Genomic DNA, 14,823 nt, shown 5'->3' with positions numbered 1-14,823 from the left:
CCGCTCGAGGTTTGCGGAGCGGCGCGGGATCCAGCGGCGCCGAAGCCCTGGGAGGCGGGACTGGCGGGCGGGGCCGGGAGAGGGGCCCCGGGCACGGCCGTGCCCACCCGGCCCCCGCCCCTACTCCTGGCTTTCTGGGGGCCTGCAAAGCCAGCCCACAATCCTTTGCCCACCAGAGCTCCCGGGGTTTAAAAACAAAGAAACCAACCTAAAACCCAACTCCTCTGTGAAGCCTTGCTTCGTAGCCTGGCGGGGGGTGTGTGCGGGAAGACCGGACCTCCATTTCCGGCTCTGTGGTCAACTGCCTGTGCCACCTGGGGTACGATCGCCTCGGGCAAACCCAAGCCAGGCGAGGACTTCAAGCCCCCTGCCGCTCCGACATTTTAGGGGTTCTCATAGGCTCGGCGTTAAATCTGACGTCGCAGAGCACAGCGCGGTTTCCCGCCCACCCACAGAGCAGGGTGTTAACATCTCGGGTTAACTTTGCTCAGTTGCTGCAGATGGTACGGTTGTGTCCCAGAGCGTCAGCTTGGGGTGTTTACCACTCTTCCCGGGAGGGGGGTGGGGGGCTGGGAAGCAGACCATATTTATGTTGAGCTTTTTTTTTTTTCTTGGCGAAATTCACATAAAAACAAATTTAAAGTATGAACAATTCATTGGCATTTAATGCATTCACAGTGCTACGCAAATTACCACCTCTCTAGTTTCAACCACCTTAGAACACCTCGTACCCTTTTAAGCAATTACTCCCCCCACCCTCCCCTGGCAACCACTAATCTCTGACTGTATGGATTTGCCCAGCCTGGAGATTTCACAGGAAAGAATTAATAAAACATGTGACCTTTTGTGTCTGATTTCTTTCACTTATGTTTTTGAGACTCATCCACCTTGTAGCCTGTATCAGTACTTCCTGTTTATGGCTGAATATTATTCCCTTGTGTGGATGTACCACTTTGTCCATTCATCTGTTTTGATGAACATTTGGGGTATTTCCACCTTTTGGCTTTTATGAATAATGCTTTTATAAACATTCGTGTACAAATTTCTGTGTGGATATGTTTTCATTTCTCTTGGTTATATTCCTGGGAGTGGAATTGCTGGATTTTATGGTAATTATAAGTTTAACTCTTTGAGGAACTGTCAAATTGTTTTCCATAGTGTCTGAACCATTTTACATACCCACCAGCAATGTAGAAGGGTTCCAATTTCTCCACATCCTTGTCCAAACTTATTTTCTGTATTTTTTATTATAGCCAATATTTCAATAAATTAAACTCAATTATAAGCATTTTCTTATATCATTAAAGAGTCTTTGGAATCATTAGAATAGCCATTTCCCATCCTTTGATTTTAGCACAACTTATTTAAATATTCATCTTATTGTCAGACACAATTTATATCCAAATTTTTATTGTTAATACTGCTATAATGAATGTTCTGGAATATCTTTGTCCATATTTGTTTACTTTTCTATTCTCCAGAATATATATACTTGTTAATCTTTTATAATTATTATTTTTACATAGTTTGGAACCTCACACAATTTTAATAACTTACAAAATTATGCAAAAAGTCAGAACATATTTTTAGGAGTGGAATTACTTGGTAGAATAATATGAAACTTTTAAACCTTTTGATATTACCAAAATTACTTCCCAGAAATATTATACCACTTTCTACCATAGCATTCACTGAGCATATTATCACTTTAAAAAATTCTGTTGATATACAAAAGTCGTATCTTATTTTAAATTTGCACCTTTTAACCAATGAAATGACTTTTTTCAAGTCGATGGTTCATTTGCATTTATTTTATAAATTATGTCTTTTATCCATATTTTTATGATTAACACTTTATTGATTTGTAAGTGTTCTTTAGCATTAAGGATGTGTTTGTGACATGCTTGATAAGGAAAGAGGCCTTGATCAACACAGTAATTCGACCTAACAAAAACATACACAGAGCATTCCACCCACCAGCAGCAGCACACATGTTCTTCTCAAGCACACATGGAATATTCTCCAGGATGGCTCACATGATAGGCAACAAGTCTCAACAAATTTAAAAAGATTGAAATAATACAAAGTATGATTACTGTAAACTACAAACTTTGGATCCAGACAGTGATGCGTCACTGTAGGCTCACTGGCGTTGACAGTGGGAGAGACTGTGCAAGTGTAAGGGAAAGGGCTGTGTACTTTTTGCTCAAGTTTGAACTTAAAACTGCTCTAAAAATAAAGTCCATTTTAAAAATGTAATAACTGGTATGCTAACACAGTAAACAAATTATCCCAAGGCATATCAAAACTGTGTCTGAATTCAATTTTTTAATTGATAGAATATTCAATAAACATTCACTCATACCCTGAACAATGGAAGCTCCCCTCTGCCCTCAAATTTCTTCTACCTCAAGACTGCGGCAATGGAAAATACCCAGTAAAAATGGAACACCACGTAGGGAAAAGCAAGGTCCTTTGTTCCCTCAAGCCCTTTTGCGACAACCATGAAGAGCGTGTAGAAAAAAGATGGATCACTGTAAGTGTTCACTTAAATTCAAACTCCTTTAGGAGAAATAACTATTAAAATGCCGAGGTCATCCAACCATTGAAATTTCTGTGTAGTTGACAAGTGGGTCATTCTGGAATAGGACAAGGAAGGCATGTCTCTCTGTGGGAAACTTCACCTCAAGGTGGTGGCATTTGAGAATGGCCCAGCAGTGCCACAGGTGTGAGGCCAGCAACGTTATCTGCCCGGCAAGATTATCTATCATAGTGAGTCAGGCCGGCCCATCCAGTTGGCGTGCTCTAACGCTGAAGACTGGGTACAGATAACCAGAGGAACGTGGAAGCATATTTTAAGACTTAGAAAAATGGAAAGAAGTGTTTCAAAGAGTCATGTGATATAATTCTGCACAATTTATAATAACTAAAGTTAGTAAGAGATAACCATATTTGTCCTTCAGTTTTATGGAATGTTCTCTGTAGAACTCCAGCTGTGTGAAAAGTTACATCCAGATGTGACCCTCTGAGGTGTCAGTTTACTTCTGTTCTAATAATACCAACAATCATTGCCCACCTGTCAGCAACTGTGTGTCCCACTAGTCCACACTGGTTCAACTCACTGGCTCAGTTTCGATTCCTGTTTGTTGAGTTCTGAAAATAAAACATCTGGATGTCTGGTGTAGCTTTAATGGACAGCAGGTGCAGTGCTGGACTACTCCAGAGGAAAAATTCTGGGCAATTCCAAAACTGGGTCAACCAACTGCACCCATCAAACTAAGCCAATTCAGGTAGCAGTGTCCTTGTGAGGCTGTGGAGACCTCAGCCTAAGCTGAAGAGATATGTTGCACCTCAGGACTGTCAAAAATGAAATAAACCCAAGTAGAGTACACACATTAGAAACCAATGAAGCATTGTAAGTGGCATTCTCTGAGTTACCGGATTGAACGAACTCAGCCCAGCAGCCTTGGCTGGACTCAGTGTCATTGTAGGATAGTGTCATCACTTTGTCTTTTGCTGTTGCCAATGCAGGATCATACCAGCCTTTCCTTCTACTTGCCGTGAATACAGGCCATTTCCAAAGCTTCACTATTCCTAAGAATAGAACCCATTTGCTTCTGACTGGTGAGGAAGAAATGAGGAAATGGAACACGTCTTAGGACCCTTGGATAGTCCTGCTGAGCAGTCCTAGACCATTGCTCTTTGCCAGGCACGGTTTCTAATTTCTGTGAAAAATGGTCACGGCTAACTGCCACTAGAGCGCAGGGTTCTGCCCAATGTGGGGTATTTAATTCCCAAGAGGTAACATCCTAACAAGGACAGGGAACAAAAATATGAGAGGGCAGTGCACCTCTAGTACTGCTTGTTTTGAAACACTCAAGAAACTTGAAGTGAGAATTGAAAACCCTTGTAGTTATGACATATAGTCTCATGTCAAAAATTAAAAGGGAACCAAAGAATTTATATGCATATATGCACAACCCAAGGACACGGACAATGGTGGGGAGAGGGACTGGGGAGGGGGATGGGACAGGGTGGAATGGGTCATGGGGAGAAAAAGGGACATCTGTAATATTTTAAACAAAAATTAAAAAAAAAAGAGGAGAGAAGACATAAGAGGAAAAAAAAATTAAAAGGGACTTTGGTGATAAACCCTTGATCCTGTGTCTCTTGGAGTTCTGAATCTTTGACTTGCTGCCTTATAAAACAAATTAGTAAATTAAGATCCTGAAACACACCCTGCTTGCTGGCCAAGAATTCCACTAGGAAACTCTTCCCTGCTTTTCCGAGCATAAAATACTTAAGTCGTCAAGGCAAATCCCAACTGGGACATGAATCACAGTGACGAGTGAGACAATACCACTAGTGGAACAAGAGAAGTGTGTCTAGAACCCTCAATAGGCCAAAATTTAGGATGATAGGTGTGGGCTTTCCTTGCCAGAAGCTCAATTACTGCCAGTGGCTACAACCCCTAGGAGGGCAGGGGGCCAAAGGGGAATATGCATGTGCCCATATTTTGTTCTGTCCACAACTATGGGAATTCCTATGTGAGGATGCAAAGAGGAAAGAAAAAATCAAAAGTGTCCTTTATTCTGCCTAGTAGGCATATCCAGGAGCCATATGCTGAATCCTGTCTCAACAGGCTGCTGGAAGGTTCCCTGGGCCCAAGGCACACAGCTAACTGGGAGATCTCTCTCCAGAGAGATTGTAAGGGTGGACAGCAGTGAGAAACTAAAGCTGGGGAGAGGGGAATGGTGAGAAAGAAGGATCAGGATGGGGGGCTGTGAGGGGCCTTGAAGGATCTACGCTGGGCATTTTGAGGTGAGAAGTTTTTCCACCCGCCCTCCATGTCCAGGCTGTGGGTAGAGGTGGAGCTGCTGTTCCCCACTGTTGTGCTATATCCTTCTGGAAGTCCCTTTTCCTGCTGTGGATAAAGTGTGGGAGCAGAAATCATTCATCAGAAGAGTGCAGAAGCCACTCACTGGAGTCTCAGCTTTGGGGATGAGCTGTTTGGGGCTTCAGGAATGAAATGGAAGGCAGGAGACGAGAGGAGGCTAGAGAGGCTACCAGTCCAAGGACAGAGGCTCGGAGCTATGTGCAACAGGGCCAGAGAAATGTTCAGTGGAATTGTGGATAGGAGGCTAAGATACCCCTGGGCTCAGTCACCACCAAGGACGGAAAAACTGGGGCAGAGGCAACTGACCACTTGCCTAGAAGACAGAGCTCAGGCACCAAGTAAAAAAGATCCCACACAGAACTGCCCCCCAGTAGTCTCAGATGACCCGTCTCCAAGCCAAGGAGGCAGGGCCTATTGCTGGGATATCATGGCAAGTGCCCAGTCCAAAAAAGCCACTGTGATGTCCTGTAGGCAGAGCCAAGTCCAGCGGGCAGCCTCACTAAGCTGTGTCTTCATGCAGTCCCAAGTCACCGGACCTCTGGGAGGAAAGTAGGACATTTGTTGGGAGTAGTTGTGTGCAGCTGTATTAAGTCACAAGGCTGCAACTCAGACCCACAACTGCGTTCCACAGTGTCCAAGGGACAAGCAAGGGGCAGGGCAGAGAGACTGAACAGAGGAGCCTTATTCCTGGAAAAAGGGCATGGGGGCCATTGGGGCTCCTGCTGGAGCCTTGGATAAGGGTCTCACCTGCATGCCTTTTCGCAGTGCTGCTGGGCCTGGGCCAGGGCCTCAAGCAGCATGTGCCACACTGGTAACAGCACACTGTGGTAAAGAAGCACGAGCAGCTCCCTCAGAGAATGGAACAGCTGGTTCAAGATATCAGGGAGCTGGAGCTGGACCATGGAGAATGAATATGGTTAAGTGCCCTGGGGATGCATCCTGGCCTGAGCACCCAGTCCATGCCCCTTCCCAAGAACTCAGCTGCTGGGGAGACCAGCCCTTCTCTGACTCCTCTGTCTCTGGCTTACCCGTTGAGAGAGACTGGTGAGGCTGTCACCAAAACAGGCAAGGTGGGAGGCACAGTGGGCAGAAAGGAAGCTGACTGTGGCATTGATATGGGTCCAGGCGAGCTGCAAGCTGGGCCTTACCACAGTCAGCAGGTGAGAGCCCCAGGCAGGCAATGTCTCCTCTAGCCAGCTATAGAAGACAGGAGAGAGGAGGGCTGAGTTTCCTCAGACAGCTCAGCTCCCCAAACACAATTGGAAGGGAAAAGAAAACCAAAATTACTTCCCACTGACTGTCAATGCCATCACTACCCTCAACACCCAATCCCTTGCTCTCTCCTCTCCTGCTCTCTCCCCTCTCCCTCCTCCCGTCCCTGCAAGGTGCTCACCTGTAGCCTTGCAGGCTGTAGGAGTAGATCTTGAAACACATTTTTTGGCCAGCAGGCAAGAAACCAGATGACTGAAGCAATCGGCCAGAGAGGGAGGCTGGGTAAAAGGGGCCTCTGGTGAGCTGGGAGGTGGGGGAGGGGAGGGGAGGGGAGGGACTGGGGAGGCAGACACTTCAGGCTCCAGAGCAGGCCCACTGAGGAATGAGGCAGGCCTTATTGAAGGGATGCAGGCCTGGGGAGCTGAGCCCAGTTCTCCTGCTGGGTCAGGTGAGCAGGAATGGTGCAGACAGGTGGAACCCTGGACTTAGGCATCAGAAAGCCTCGGGTTTGGTGTCTGTCCTTCTAGCTACCAGCTGTGATCTTAAACTAACTGATAAATCTTTCTGAGCTTCAATCTCCTCAAGAGTTAAAAAGGAGAGAACACCTACTTAAATGAGACCATGAAAACCACGCAAGCACTTCTACACTGCAAAGCACTAGTCCAGTCTGAGGTGGTAATGTCACAGTTGTGGACACAAAAATCTGTCTGAAAGTGTTTGTTTTGCAGCATCAGGGCAAAGCTGTGTGCTGGGGACAGGGGTGCTACACCTAGCTCAATGACCCACCCCCATGCTATCTGACTTGCCTGTCAACCCCTGCTTACCTTGGAAAGAGCTGTGTGACCGGAAGTCATGGTATACGAAACCTAAGGCGAAAATCAGCACCAACAGGAGTAGTCGTGTCCAGGGCGGCCGGAGGCCCCGAGCCTGCTGCAACAGACTCTAGGAGGAAAAGAGGTAGGAGCAGTGCTTACAAGGGAGAGGGGTCCTCAAGCTAGGCCTTCCAGGGAAAAGAGCAAGCCCTCATAATCCCCAAGGTAGTGGAGGCTCCAGGGACAGGTGGGGCAGGAATGTGATATGGGCCCAACCCAGGGTGTGCCAAGACAGAGATGCAGAACAGTGTGTGGGCAGGGGACGGCTGGGTGCTGACACCTTGCAGGCCGAGTCACAGGTGACAACATCCTGGTTATTACAACTGTCTTTCCTTAGCAGCTCCTGGTTGGTAAGCTTGAAGGACTGAATGGTTTCTTGCAAAGACTTCTGTGCCTATAGGATAAGAAACATCTGGGTTGAGAGTGTAAGAGTTGGCCCATGAGGGGACCCTGAACCTCCACCATGCTTCATTTCCCATGCCCAATGTACTAAAAGAGCACCTTCTCAGGGAAGGGGGGACAGTGGCTGGGGGTACGAACCCAGAACCCAGACGAGGCTCAGCCTGCCATGTCCTTCCAGCTCCTCACCTTCTTGGGAATCTGCTCCCAGGACCTGAGCAAATGCTCCAGCAGCAGGCTGTGGGAAAAGCACAACCCCTTCCGATCAGGGGGCCCACTTGGCCCTTCCCATCCTCCATTAGGCCCCTGGCTGCTTCAGGCTGAAAGACTGAGCCCCCTACCAGCAGAAGAACAGCTTCCACAAGACTACGGACAATGTTCCCACTAAACTTGAGAGGCATGAGCCCCAACAACAGTAACAAACGTTCCCCTTCTGCTTCTAGGACAGGGACAGGCTGGGAGGCATGAACTAAGGCTTCTCTGTGGTGAGAGGTAGGTGACCCCCGCCCCCAACCTGCCTGGATTGTGACAGGTGCTTGGGGTACAGCTGCCTCCAAACACTGGCACTGAGGGGGTCCACTGTCAGGCATTCAGTCAGGCTGCTCAGGAGCTGCACAGGAGACAGGAGAGAGAGAGACTGCTGGGCATGGGGCTGGTGGAGAAGAGAGTGCTGAGAAAGTAATTCCCTTCTCCTAAGAGAGAACATGCAGGCAACAAAACCACCCTAAAGGGTGGAGAAATCGTGCCTAGGTTCCAGAAATCTCAGAGGCTCTAGAGGGGGAGGCTGGGGTCCTGAGATAGACCTTGAACTCAAAGATCACTCATCTGCAAGAGGGAAGACCAGAGAGCAGCCAGACCTGAGTGCGCTCTCCTTTCAGTTGTTCTTCAGAGGGCAGAACATGACAAGAGTAGGGCAGGGGGCTGTCAGGAGGGAGCTAAGGGATGTTCAGGAAACGGATCCACGAAGGCAGGGCCTTTGTCAGCAGATAGGGGCCTCTGCAGCTGACCCCTGGAAGGGAAAAAGGAGCCTCCCACCATTTCCTCACCTCTTTCTTCATCTCAGGAGGGCAGTTAGGGGTGGCTCTGGACAGGAAGGAGGGGAAGTAGATATGCAGGGTGGATTCCGGCTTTGCCCCAAATGCCAGCACCTTCAATCGGGGGTAGAGCTGACACAGCTGCTCCTGAAGGCTGGGGTAGGAGTGGGGAGGAGAGCCAGGCATATGCTCTAAATGGAGTTGTGCACCATGTCCCTTTTGCCTGCCTCGGAGTCCACACCCTACCTGAGGATGGGAGTCTAAGGGCTTTGTGATGGCTCTGAATCTTTTTAGACTTAGAGACTCCTTGGAAAATCTGCTGGAAGTCACAGATCCTCTCCCCAGGAAAATGCCCACATGCCAATCATACTCAAGGGTCCATATAATTTCATGGGGTTTACTGATCCCTTGAACTTGCAGGTTGAGAGATTTAGGGTGGGTGAAGGGACAGGAATATATTGCCTGCTTTTAACACCTCACTGGGATCCGTCACAGCAGGTGGGTCCCAGAGTGATCCTACCTGGGTGTCAGAGAGTTGTTTGGCATATAGGCAAAGTCCAGAAGTGGGAATAAGTCCTTGGGGCCAATCATGCCAAAGCCCTTGGTAAGATTGGGGTGCATCCTGTGGGGGGAAGAAATAAACAAGCTTGTTGGAGACCACAACCTAGGCCATGATCCTAGCTAAGACCAACATCTAGGAAAAAGGGCATAAACTCTACCCCCTACCTAACCCCTTAGCGGTTCCCTCCCCTTCCTTCGTCACCATCCCATTCTGAGCTGGGAGGAGCTGGTCCTGATTTTCCTTACCCTATGGAGACCAGGATCCCAGCATCCCATTTTACTGAAACAGCCACTTGGAGACACCTGGGCCCTCCCCTTGCCGTCCCCCCACTACTCACAGGAGCAGCCGATCCAGGTATGCAATGGCGAAGGGGGACAGGGACTTGATGCCCAGCACAGGCAGCATGATCCCCAGCCACACTGTGAAGACAAAGGTCAGGGAGGAAGCCTCAGGCTCAGATCCACTGGGGACATTAAAGAGGAGCTTCCTGGCTCCAAGACCATCCCTTTCTCTTCGCCACTGCCTTGTTACCTTTTAGTCCCTCGGTGAGGTTGGCAAAACCTGCTTGACCCAGGGCCCACATGATGGTCAGACACTTTGCCGGTCGATTCTGGTGGGACCTCAGCAGTTCTAGGAACTGAGGAGACCAGTAGGAGAGGCAGGCTGGGATAGGGGAAAGCATCAGGAGCACCCCCAAAGTGAGGCAGGAAGAGAGCTGTCAACTGGGAGATGGACAGGCTGAGGTACAGTGGAGCACTATAGTAGTGTGATGCAGAGATTCAGAGCATGGGCTCTGGCACCAGACTGTGGCCTTCACCCATACTTGCCACTTACTAGTTGACTGACTCTAGGAAAGTTACTGAACCCCTCTGTGGCTCAATCTTCTCATCTACAGAATGAGAGTAACAGCAGTACTTGCCTCGTATATATACAAAGCAGACACAGCACTAATAGTGTCAGCTATTGACTGGTCTTACAGGGTTTTCCACTAGCCCTTAATTGGGTCCAACAGTGTAGATTCTGCCCAGCCTCCCTAGCCCTAGCTTTGTGGTGTCCCTACCACCACCCTGAGCTCACCTTGCCCAGGTTCATGGTGGCAACCTTGGGCTTGTCTTGCAGAATGGCCTGGATACAGATACGGTAACCATGTAGCGATTCCCCTGGAGAGATACATGTTCTTAGACCCACACACAGGAACAGGCATCCAAAACCTGAAATCTCCCTATTGGCAGCTGTGAACCCAGAACCCAGAGCCCAGAACCCAGGCCAGCAAGTCCTAACTTCCTTCTTCCTTTCCAAAAGTGTCAGGATTAACATGTTTCCCTACTAGAAACACCACCTAGCTGCTCCTGAAGCAAGAAAAGGAAATAGGCCCCCAAGATGGGGCTGGGCTATCCCTCATGGGCCCCTCTCACCTGGCGTCTTATCCAACTCTTGCAGCATGGTGAACAGACAGTGGTCAAAAAAGAGCTCCAGAGACCCTGCTGCCTTTGCCAGTAGCCCTCGGATGATCCCACGCAGTTCACGGCTCACCAGGCTATAGGGATAATCTAGAATAGGCCTCCACATGAGTGCTAGCACCAGCAACCTCCCAGCTCTGAGCACACTGGTGTGCTAAGAGCAGTGAGTGGAGCAGAGGTCCCTGCACAGAGGCTGGCATCCTCCCTACCCCAATAAGGCCCAGAACTTTCACAGCCATGATCTGAGAACAGCCCCACCCACATAAATCATGGCAGTAGAGGGCACTAGGGTCTGTTACTAAGTAATGTGCTTACACATAGCCATTTCAGAATTTTCTTGAACTTGTCGGAGCTTGAGGGAGAACTAACCATGAGTATGCTGGCTTAGTGTGGGTTCACTTAGAGGTGCTTGGAGCTTGTAGTTGAGATAGCTGGCCAGGTCCTTCAACCACACGGATGGGTTCCCAGAGAACACACTCTGGCTCTTGTCCAGTTCCTTCTGTAGAGCTGCCACGTCCAGCTACCAGGGACACAGGCCCCACATGGTCAGTTGTGGGTGAGTTGTGAGTGTAGAAAAATGGGAGATAGAGGTGGGAAAATGGTTGAACTAGGTGGTGGTAGGAAGAACAAGGGGTTTCTACTTTTTATTATTTATTTATTTTTTTGGGGGGGGGGGTGTTTCTACTTTTTAAATAAGGATGTGGAATGCCACAATTTTGGTGCATCCAGATTTTTAGAAAGTTTAGGACAGCTGGAATTGCTGATCTTAAGGCCCAGCACTCTTAGGCCCTTCACATGTTCAAGGGGAAAAACAAAGAACAAGATGCAAAATGAAAGATCACTGCTTCCATGGGGCGAGGAACCACAGGTTTCCTAACCTCTCCTTGGTATCTCTGGGTTTCAAGGATCTCTTCTCACTCATCTATGTTTCCCTAGAAACTTCTCATTTCCTTTTTATCCTGAGCAAACATTCTATCCCTTGGGGTTTCCATCCTTCCCTGAATGCCTCCTGCAACCACTGGGGCCCCAAATTCCACAGGTCCCTCAGCTGCCTGGCCCCTCCTGCTCCTTTCATCTTCTCCACACCCCAGGCCCCCATTCTTTGCCCACCGACCACCAGCCACACTCACAGCTCTCAGTGCCTCCTCCAGGCTGCGGAAGCGGCCCTGCTTGGGGTTCTGGTGGGTGAGGGCCGCAGCCTTCTTGGTCTGCTTTTTGTTCGCAGGCTTCTTAGGCTCCACAGCGGGGGGTGGAACCTGCTCCTTATTCTGCTTCCTCATGATTTTCTCAAAGCCCCGCTCGTAAAGGGTGCTTGTCGTCTGGATGGGAGCTGAGGTGGTAACAGGCAGAGAAAGAGGGGCCACCCCTGGGTCATGAGGACCTCACGGGAATAGCGGTCCCTTCTCTCGACCTGTCAACTAATTCATCACCAGGGAGGAGCTGCCTCAAAGCCCCTCCACGCTGCCCTGCTTCAGGAGCAGGCCAGGGAGCCCTTTGGGCTGCTGCTTTCAGTCATCGCAGCTCTCGAGTCCATGGGCTCTTTCACGGAGCTGAGGCATTTACTAGTAAATCGCAGCATGTGGGAACTAGTGGAGGGGCTGGAGACAGAGGGTGGGCTTCTCTGTTGCTAGTCTGGGAGGTCAGGATTTTCCCATCTTGGTTCTATCCCAGGTCCTCTTGGTTCAGATGCGACAACTCTCTGACCAACAAGTGGCACCCGTTCTCCACTCCTCCGGGAGATTTTGAGGAAACAGGCACCACTTAGACTAAGGCTTGGTGGGCGTCTGGAGCGTGCGGTGGGGCATTTCCCCCCCCGCTGGGCCTCGCGTCCGTCCTCCCCTCACCCCACCTGCTGGTTGCTGAAGGAGGGGGCCCCCTACACCATGAGCAAGGATGCCTCTCCCCAGCTCTCGGCAGCCCGCCCAGGGAGGCCAGACCAGGGCCCGGTAACGGCTGGCAGGGTGTGTGCGGTGCGCTGGGCGTCCGCAGGGCGGAATCCTAGTCCCCTCTGACAGGTGACCCTGGGCAAGGCATCTAACTTCACTGGGCCTCAGTTTACTCATCTGCGAAGCCAGGACCTCTCCCGCGTGTCTACCATTTGTGACGCTCAAGACACAAGGCAAGGGGAGCGCTCGCTGAACCGGGAGGCGCCGACTGGCGGGAGAACTCGCGCCTGGAGGAGCCCGCGGTGTTCGGCCGCTCGGAAGCCCCCTGGAGGGGCAGGCCGGGGTTGGGCGGCGGCGCGGGCGGCGGGCGGGCGGGTACTCACGGGTCAGGTCGTATTTCCACACTCCGTTCGCCTCCCCGAGCGCCCGGCGGTCCGCTCCGCCGCCTCGCCCGCTGCCGCCGGCGCCAGGCCGCCGCCCCTTCTTCACCACCTCCCATCGCCCCCCACCCGCCGTCCTGGCCGCCATGGCTCCGACCCTCCAGCCACTGTCAGCCACCTCCCCGGGCTTTCCCGTCGGTGTGCTCTCGCCGCGCTCTGCCACGTCTCCCCGCAGAGCCTCGCGGCGCGTGATGCCGCCGCAAGGCAGCCTGGGACTTGTAGTCTTTCGGTTTTGCCAGGTTATCGCTGGCGAGGGGTCCGGTGAGGGGCGGGGCTTCGCTGCTGCAGCAAACTTCCCTGCAAAGGGGTTGATACGCGAGGCTGTCACATTCAGCAAACTGTTACGGAGCTCGTTCTGGGAGAAAGTCGCTGCATCAGGTGACTTGCAAATTTAACCGTTGCGTTTTTTCTTTGTCTTAGTGCTAGAAGGATGGAATGGAAATAGTTCTCTTCGCCTCCAGGCAGAGTTTGTAGATTAATGCTGCCTTCCTTCCAGGAAAGTGTGTGTTCTGTTGCTAGTGATTAAATTTTGAGTTTAATGGGCTATAAAAATCTATTGAAGGAGCAAAGAAGAGGTTGGCGCTTGAGGGAAGAGGCCGGTTTTGGAGGGTGGAGAGTGGAGAGTTCTGATAGGAGGCAGAGAAAAGCCTGAGCACCTGGGACGGCCCGGGCCGGGTTTCCTGTTCCAGACAATAGGCAAGAAGCGGCTCCGGGCTGCCCCGAGTCCCAAGTCCCAGATGTGGCAGGGAAGTGATCAAAAGCCGCAGACCTGAGGAACCACTCAAACAGGTCACTGCTCTTTCACAATCCCTAGAGGCCTCCTACCAATCTTGTAGTATCACGTGAGACCACAAAGCTTGAAGTGCCCCAGCAGGGGAGGATGAGGGAAGGCAAGTGAAAGTAACTTAGGCAATTAAGGAAATGTGCTATTTTTGTGTACATTCCCACATGTGAGGATGAGATTCATACCTGCCATACTGAGGTACAAGGCAGGCCAGCCCTTATAGTAAGAATTAATACAAGCCCAAATTCCTACCTGACAAACAGTCTAGGGAGTGATGAATTCCTTAGGAAGGAGATTAGAGAAGGCTTCCTGAAGATGAAATCTCAGATGGATCCTGAGGAATGGGAAAATTTTCACTGGTTGGGGATCAGGACAGATGGAGAGAACAGGCCTGTTGTATGGATTTACTGATTTAAGCAAAGGCCTAGAGGTGGGACAGTGCAGGGCAAGGCTGGGAAACTGGAAGCGGTTTAGTGTGACAGTTCTTAATGGGATTTTGGAGGTGATGAGATTGAAGAGGGTCTGAGCCCATATGCCATGGGTCTTGCCTGCCCGTGGGAAAGTGGCATGGTCCACTGTTTCAGAAAGGTGAGTGAAGATATGTGAAGGATGCATTGGGGTGGGAGAAAGGCAGGAGGTGGGAGATAATCAGCTCTTGCTGCCTCTTTCTGCCTGTCCCCCAGCCCCTTCAGGCCTGATCACGGCCTACTTTGCCTCAGGATCATATCTGAGCTGATCATTAATCAATTCATAAATCAGATAATTGGTTTAGCTCTACTCAGAGTCCAACAACAATATCCCCTCTTTGCTTGACCCCTTGTGTCACATGTATGGTCACAGAAGAGACACTGTTTTGGAAAGAGAAAGAGAATGGGCTTTCCATAGAGGCCAAGGAGGGAGAGAAATATAGAATGATGGGGGATGAGGTCTTTCCTTAGAATAGTCTGGCAGGTCATCTGTAGTAACTTGGCATACAGGAGGCATAAGTCATGACTTACTTATCCAGCAGTATTTCCAAAGCACCTGTTCTACCTAAGACCTAGCATTATGCTGGGTGGAGCAGGAGGATGCCCTTCACTTGCTTGTGAGGAATTCAAAGACTGTGTAGGAGACAAATGTGTAAACAGAAAATGACAGTTCATCATCTGAAGTGCTTCATAGAGGCACACTTAGTATGAGGTCCTGGGAAGAGGGAAGGGAGGGGAAGGTGGTTTGGGTATTTGAAGAGCAGCCTTAGACACCAGCCATGGAGGTGGGCTTGAGCAGGTACCTACATG

At 50.1% G+C, this 14,823-nt stretch overlaps 1 protein-coding gene across 1 annotated transcript; it reads right to left on the bottom strand.

Annotated features, from left to right (window-relative positions):
* Positions 1-4,908: 4,908 nt before the first annotated feature.
* TMEM214 (transmembrane protein 214) lies at positions 4,909-12,850 on the bottom strand. Its single transcript, XM_087823416.1, has 17 exons — positions 12,706-12,850; positions 11,567-11,766; positions 10,806-10,956; positions 10,392-10,526; positions 10,054-10,136; positions 9,508-9,613; positions 9,314-9,395; positions 8,935-9,036; positions 8,427-8,568; positions 7,899-7,990; positions 7,570-7,618; positions 7,262-7,375; positions 6,934-7,051; positions 6,291-6,387; positions 5,926-6,094; positions 5,645-5,790; positions 4,909-5,435 (listed from the first exon to the last, which is right to left on the bottom strand). Exons 1-17 carry the CDS (start codon positions 12,848-12,850, stop codon positions 5,309-5,311), a joined length of 2,058 nt encoding a protein of 685 aa, XP_087679542.1. The 3' UTR covers positions 4,909-5,308.
* Positions 12,851-14,823: the final 1,973 nt, after the last annotated feature.

The sequence above is a fragment of the Miniopterus natalensis genome, chromosome 13 (assembly GCF_054644295.1).
Source record: "Miniopterus natalensis isolate mMinNat1 chromosome 13, mMinNat1.hap1, whole genome shotgun sequence".
Lineage (NCBI taxonomy): Eukaryota > Metazoa > Chordata > Mammalia > Chiroptera > Miniopteridae > Miniopterus > Miniopterus natalensis.
This window is presented reverse-complemented; position numbering and strand designations above follow the sequence as displayed.

Bases quoted from the DNA above. Each gene is read 5' to 3' on its own strand.
- TMEM214 (XM_087823416.1), bottom strand. From the start codon at position 12,850: ATGGCGGCCAGGACGGCGGGTGGGGGGCGATGGGAGGTGGTGAAGAAG. The intron at 10,957-11,566 runs GTGAGTGTGGCT...TGTCCCTGGTAG, and splicing joins TGGAGGAGGCACTGAGAGCT to CTGGACGTGGCAGCTCTACA. The intron at 6,095-6,290 runs GTGAGCACCTTG...TGTCTTCTATAG, and splicing joins TACAGCCTGCAAGGCTACAG to CTGGCTAGAGGAGACATTGC.